This window comes from Rousettus aegyptiacus, unplaced genomic scaffold (assembly GCF_014176215.1).
Source record: "Rousettus aegyptiacus isolate mRouAeg1 unplaced genomic scaffold, mRouAeg1.p scaffold_m13_p_8, whole genome shotgun sequence".
NCBI classification, from domain to species: domain Eukaryota; kingdom Metazoa; phylum Chordata; class Mammalia; order Chiroptera; family Pteropodidae; genus Rousettus; species Rousettus aegyptiacus.
Window position 1 is genome coordinate 79,926,278 of NW_023416311.1, and position 7,177 is coordinate 79,933,454.

The window sequence follows — 7,177 nt, forward strand, 5'->3', positions numbered from 1 at the left end:
CCGAGGTCCTCGCCGTGCTGCTACCAGTGCACGCCCCGGCCACCAGGAGGGCGCAGGCGGGGTGAAGGGAGGCCGTGGGGCCAGGCGTCGGCCCTAGGGTTTCTATTTCAAAAACCCAAATTCTGAGCATTCGAAGAACGGGGTGACCGTCCCAGGTGCGCTTCTGCTGGCCACCCCGTCGCAGTGGGCGCCCGCGCCCCCTCGGCCTCAGCAACCCGGGCCGCACAGCGCTCGCGCGGCCGGTGGGCGGGGTTTCGCCCGTGACGTCGCATCCCGTGCAGAGGCTCCGCCCCCCCCGGCCCGTATATAAGACTTGGCCGGGCGTTCGCACTCGCACAAGTGGACCGAGGATCGCGCGCGCTTTGGTCAGCGGCTGGACTCGAGGGCGAGGGCAGCCTCGGACGGGAGTCCGCGCTGGGAGCTGACAGCAGGCAGTGCCGGGCGGCGAGGCGACGATGGAGCTCTTGCGGACTATCACTTACCAGCCGGCCGCCAGCACCAAGGTGTGCGAGCAGGCGCTGGGCAAGGCTTGCGGCGCGGACTCGAAGAAGAAGCGGCCGCAACAACCCCCCGAGGAGTCGCAGCCGCCGCAGCCCCAGGCGCAGGTGCAGCCGGCCGCCCCGCACCACCATCACCACCACTCACACTCGGGGGCAGAGATCTCACGGATTATCGTCGACCCTACGACGGGGAAGCGCTACTGCCGGGGCAAAGTGCTGGGAAAGGTGAAGAGCGCCGGGCGCTGGGCGGCCAGGCGGGAGGGAGATCTGCCCCGGCTACCCTGAGCCCCCGCGCCCGCCGCTTCTCGGGACTCGGGTGTCTGGGGGCACCCATCCCGGCGCGACGTGGGCTGCTCACCTGCTCTGCGGCTTTTGAGCGCTGACAGCGCCGGATCGGCTTTACATCCTTAGTCAAGGCGTCTCTGTATGCCGCCCGCAGCTCGAAAAAAAAAAAAAAAAAAAAAAAAATCTCGAAGCCAGAAGCGAGGGCTTTCTATATCAGCCCTTTTCTCCCCACCTGCTCCCTGGAGGATTTTCTTGATAAGTCTCTAAAGACATTATTTCTCATTTACCCGACCCCAACCTCCTCCCTGAAGCTCCTCTTTTGTAAAGGGAGAACGGAAACTGTTTTAACTTGCAGTTTTCAGAAATGCTTTTTTCTTTGTGAAGAAGATCTTAAAAATAGACAGCATCCCTCTATCCACCCCTACCCTATCTTTTAGCTTTTCTTTCACAGTTTTATTTATTTATTTTAAAAAATATCTGCCGTCCATTTTTCTGCTGTTCTCAATTCCATCTCGGCTTTGTTTCCTTTCAGGGTGGCTTTGCAAAATGTTATGAGATGACAGATTTGACAAACAACAAAGTCTACGCTGCAAAAATTATTCCTCACAGCAGAGTAGCTAAACCTCATCAAAGGGAAAAGGTGTGTATGACTGTTGAGTAAAGTATTTTCTTTGTGTGCAGGGATGGCCCTTCCCTGTTAGGAAAAATGTCTTCTGCATGTGTAAGCAACTGGCTTTTCAGAGGTGAAGGGAGGCTAATAAGCCTTATCTTACCTTTTCTTTTAGATTGACAAAGAAATAGAGCTTCACAGAATTCTACATCATAAGCATGTAGTGCAGTTTTATCACTACTTTGAGGACAAAGAAAACATTTACATTCTCTTGGAATACTGCAGTAGAAGGGTAAGTGTTAACTCTTGTTTGAATACATTTACTTCCCCTAAACTGAGATGGTATTCAAATCTCATTTAATCTGGGATTTTATTCGTGGAGTTAACTATTATACTGCAACGTTAACTTCCATCACTCATCCTGCAAAAGGAAACCACTGATTTTGAGAACTTTGACAGATTCTCTTTCTTCCTTCTCTTCCTAGTCCATGGCTCACATCTTGAAAGCAAGGAAGGTGTTGACAGAGCCAGAAGTCCGATACTACCTCAGACAGATTGTGTCTGGACTAAAGTACCTTCATGAACAAGAAATCTTGCATAGAGATCTCAAACTAGGTAAGCCCTTTACTCCAAACACTGACTTTTGTGTTAGAGAGAGTTATTCTATTTCTTCCTTTTTACATATTAATGTTCTTAATTGGAATCTTTCTTGTCTATGCAATCTTGTTTTTTAATGGGTAACTTTAATATTAAATAACTGGCTTCTTGCCTCCAAAATTAATGTGTGTGTACTCGGTTTTGAAACCTTTTCAAAGGGATTCAGGTTCATTTTGTTTATCACGTAGGGAACTTTTTTATTAATGAAGCCATGGAACTAAAAGTCGGGGACTTCGGTTTGGCAGCCAGGCTGGAACCCTTGGAACACAGAAGGAGGTAAGAGTCAGAATGATACATTCTACTAGAGTTTTTTGTGCAGGTCAAATATGCCCTTATATTTTCTGGTTAATGTTTCAGAGGAGATTAGTAGATGGTAAAATCTATAAACCACAAAAACTTTAACTTGAGGAAACACTTATTGAGTGCCCACTATGGACCAGGCCAGAGTACCTTATGCCTATAAGTTGATTATGAAAGAAATCTATCTTATTTTGCTTCGAATGTATAAAAATATCATGTTGTCTCTGGTCTCATATGGTTAAAAACACTTTTCATGTGGGCTGAAAATATTGTACATGCATTAAAAAAATTACCAAGTCACTTGATCAAATGTCAATTGTTCAGATACCAAAAACAAAAGTCAAATGTTTCCAAGTAGAAATTTAACATAGTACTTTCAAAGTTTTGTCCAGAGAACTAAGTTTAAACAATAGTATAGTTCCTAATGAGATCTTCCTATTTTCTCTTTCTAGAACAATATGTGGTACCCCAAATTATCTCTCCCCTGAAGTCCTCAACAAGCAAGGACATGGCTGTGAATCAGACATTTGGGCTTTAGGCTGTGTAATGTAAGTAAAATATACCAAAATGATCAAAAAGCAAATTTCGATTTAGATTTTAACACTTGAAAATAGTTGCTTTATAACCATTTCTAAAGGAATGTTTTCTTTCACATAGGTATACAATGTTATTAGGAAGACCCCCATTTGAAACTACAAATCTGAAAGAAACTTACAGGTGCATAAGAGAAGCAAGGTATACAATGCCGTCGTCATTGCTGGCTCCTGCTAAGCACTTAATAGCTAGCATGTTGTCCAAAAATCCAGAGGATCGTCCTAGCTTGGATGACATTATTCGACATGAATTTTTTTTGCAGGTTGGTGCATTTCCTGAGTTCATTTATTCTGTGCTATTGATTCCAGTTACCCAGCAGGTTACTGAAAGTCTTTTCTGATGCTCCACAGGGCTTCACTCCAGACAGACTTTCTTCTAGCTGTTGTCATACAGTTCCAGATTTCCACTTATCAAGCCCAGCTAAGAATTTCTTTAAGAAAGCAGCTGCTGCTCTTTTTGGTGGCAAAAAAGACAAAGCAAGATATATTGACATACACAGTAAGTTATAAGACTTCTCTCGCTCTTCTGTATCCAATATTATATTTAAATTTGATGTTAGGTAGAAGAGGCTTTTATATTAGCATAATTTAGCCAAGTAGGTTTGTATACCGTTGAAGTTTTTATAGTATAATAAATCCACACTGAATTGTGGCTAATAGCTATTTGTGTCATATACATTAAAGTATGCTTCTTGCATAATCCAGCTGATGGCAGTGATAAAAATGCTGTTTTTGCCTTGAATGCTCATAGCTGGTTATTAAAAGAAAAGAAGGAAATATTGCTAGCTCTGTTCCTACTTCGTTAGGATATAATAACGCTTGTAATTCTTTCTTTGATTTGCAGATAGAGTGTCTAAAGAAGATGAAGAAATTTACAAGCTTAGGCATGATTTGAAAAAGACTTCCATAACTCAGCAACCCAACAAACATAGAACAGATGAGGTATGCTGGAAGAGACCATTTTCATTTTCATTCTTTGTTAACTATCACTTGGGCTATGATTACCATGGCTCAGGCATGTTGTATTTACTTAATTTTCTTCAAATCCTTTAAAAGGAAAGATTTTTTACCTTAGGTTAGTAATGTATGCAATTGAGTTAGTTACTACAATATCTTTCACCTGGCTTGTGTCCATTGTTTTTTCATTAGCTTTCATAGCAATTGTCACAGTCTCATCTTAACTAACCTAGAATTCTCAACCTTAAATGAATTTTAGATGTTTGACTCATTGCCCGACTCTTCTGTTTCCTAGGAGCTCCAGCCACCTACCACTACAGTTGCTAGATCTGGAACACCCGCAGTGGAAAACAAGCAGCAGATTGGAGATGCTATTCGCATGATAGTCAGAGGGACTCTTGGCAGCTGCAGCAGTAGCAGTGAATGTAAGTGGTTGTCAACAACATTTTAAGTAATGAAACTATAAATGCCAGTGCTCAATACTAAGTAACTGAAGTACTTCTATATTAAAGTAACTAATTTGACATAGAAAGAACAAAATTAGAGCAATTGAAGAAGACCAGGAAGAATTTTGAGCTCTGTGTCCTTAGAATTAGTAGAGGGAAGCAGCATCGACCAAAGCCTAAGTTTTTTTTTTTAATTATTCTCTAACATTTTATGTCTTTTCAGGCCTTGAAGACAGTACCATGGGAAGTGTTGCAGACACAGTGGCAAGAGTCCTTCGAGGATGTCTAGAAAACATGCCAGAAGCTGACTGCATTCCCAAGGAGCAGCTGAGCACTTCCTTTCAGTGGGTCACCAAATGGGTCGATTACTCTAACAAATATGGCTTTGGGTACCAGCTCTCAGACCACACTGTAGGTGTCCTTTTCAACAATGGTGCTCACATGAGCCTCCTTCCAGACAAAAAGTAAGTATGTCTAATTAACAAAGTCCTGTCAGTCCTTTAGTTTTGCACTAAAGAAATCTGAAAACAGTGACTAACTGCTTCTATTTTTTTTCTCTTCTCTCCCTATCATTCCTGTTTTTCAGAACAGTTCACTATTATGCAGAGCTTGGCCAGTGCTCTGTTTTCCCAGCAACAGATGCCCCTGAACAATTCATTAGTCAAGTGACGGTGCTGAAATACTTCTCTCATTACATGGAGGAGAACCTTATGGATGTAAGTAGTGTGGCTTTTGAGCAGTGACATTTGAAGTATAGTCCACAGACAGTTGGATCTGCATAGCACTGAAGGAAGCTAGTTAGAAGTGCAGATTCTCAGTTCCTACCCTCCATCTACTGAAGCAGAGTCTCTGGGTGGTGGAGCCAGGAATCTCCAGGCCATTCTAATGCTTAAGTTTGAGAGACATTTGCTTTTAGAAGAATTGAGTGCAAACTACAAAATCTTTTATAGGCACTAATTCTCCCAATTTCTTCTAGGGAGGAGATCTGCCTAGTGTTACTGATATTCGAAGACCTCGGCTCTACCTCCTTCAGTGGCTAAAATCTGATAAGGCCTTAATGATGCTCTTCAATGATGGCACCTTTCAGGTAAATAAACCCTTCAGTAAAGTACATGTTTAGGTCTTAAAAAATTATTTTTACCTCATCAATTTAGTCATTGACTAAATTTATCTAATTCTTAGTATTTAGAGAGATCTAAAGTGTATGTCTGCTTTTTAAAGGTGAATTTCTACCATGACCATACGAAAATAATCATCTGTAGCCAAAATGAAGAATACCTTCTCACATACATCAATGAGGACAGGATATCTACAACGTTCAGACTGACAACTCTGCTGATGTCTGGCTGTTCATTAGAATTAAAAAATCGGATGGAATATGCCCTGAACATGCTCTTACAGAGATGTAACTAAAGACTTTCCGAATGGACCCTATGGGACTCCTCTTTTCCACTGTGAGATCTACAGGGAAGCCAGCAGAATGAGCTACAGCATGTTGAAGAAGATGGACAGGTGGTGGTACGAAAGCAACTCCTCTGTGGCCTGTTGGACTGGGTAGAGCCAGACCAGGCTGAGGCATGCAATTTTTGACTTTGGACAATCTGAGAGTGAACCAGAATGCAGTTTTCCTTGACGTACCTGTTTTAAAGGGTTTTTCAGACAATTTTACAGAAAGGTGCATTGATTCTTCTCTCTGTTGAGAGCATTTCAGACAGAGGACTTGGAACTGTGAATATACTTCCTGAAGGGGAGGGAAAAGGGAGGACGCTCCCATGTGTTTAAAGCCTGTAATTGGAGCAGCTTTTGGCTGCTTAACTGTGAACTATGGCCATATGTAATTTTTTTTTTTTTTTTTTTGGTTAATTTTTGAAGACACTTGTGGCTGGAAAAGTGCATTCCTTGTTAATAAACTTTTTATTTATTACAGCCCAAAGAGCAGTATTTATTATAAAAATGGTTTTTTGTTTTGTTTTGTTTTTTTAATGTTGACCATTTTAAACTGTTGGCAATAAAGAGTATGCAAAAGCAGAAACAGTGGTCTTTTGTCTTTGGTATTGGTGTATCACTGCATCATAACATTCTTTGATCATGGGTTCTTAGCTCTCTTTAGCATTACATTGAGTATAGAAACATACTAGAAACTTAGATCTTTAATTTTTCCTATAATGGTTTCTAGGAAGTTTGTCTTTAATACTTGAAATAGCAATCAATCATGCACTCTTTGGGTAGACCTAGCTTGAGAAGAGAAGAGTATAACAAATATCACTTTCATTACAACTAAAATATGGGCCCCCTATTAAATCCAAAATCAGTTTCTCTCTGAATTATGTCCTCAAAACTCGTTTAGCTCGGAGCTAAAAGCTAGTGTAATCCTGTATAAACAGACCCCTGTTATTAAACATCAATAGGTACAGAAGTTTTATCTTAATATGGGCAAAACTGTGCTTTGTGATATTTGTACCACCTAAATGTATTACTCAGCTTAAACCTGCCTAAACACTTCCAGTGCCACTGGCAGTACTTGCACAAAATTCTAGTAGTGGGCAGTACTATGTAAATAAGTCATTTTATTTTTCTTGTTGGTGCATGGTAGATGAAGCATGGTATGGGAACCAAGCTATGATTTTAAACTATTAAATTATCCAACAGGCAAATCCGAGGTTTTCTTCTTTCTTCTTTGATGTATAAAAAGCTGCTCATCCTGTTATTCTGAACTTAAAGTGACCTGTATAAGATGCAAATACTTTTTTTGTTCAATTGTAATCCTACTATAAGGAAAATACTGTCCTAAGAAAAGCAGCAGTGTCGTGTCTTAGGCTCTGTTTACAT

The 7,177-nt window shown here is 41.3% G+C and overlaps 1 protein-coding gene across 1 annotated transcript; it reads left to right on the forward strand.

Annotated features, from left to right (window-relative positions):
- The first annotated feature begins 233 nt into the window (after nucleotides 1-233).
- Nucleotides 234-6,380, forward strand: PLK2 (polo like kinase 2). Its single transcript, XM_016131438.2, has 14 exons — nucleotides 234-725; nucleotides 1,318-1,425; nucleotides 1,571-1,687; nucleotides 1,881-2,010; nucleotides 2,241-2,328; nucleotides 2,805-2,900; nucleotides 3,010-3,208; nucleotides 3,297-3,444; nucleotides 3,790-3,887; nucleotides 4,198-4,327; nucleotides 4,572-4,812; nucleotides 4,935-5,064; nucleotides 5,325-5,435; nucleotides 5,570-6,380. The coding sequence occupies exons 1-14, from the start codon at nucleotides 456-458 to the stop codon at nucleotides 5,759-5,761; spliced, it is 2,058 nt and encodes a 685-aa protein (XP_015986924.2). The 5' UTR covers nucleotides 234-455; the 3' UTR covers nucleotides 5,762-6,380.
- Nucleotides 6,381-7,177: the final 797 nt, after the last annotated feature.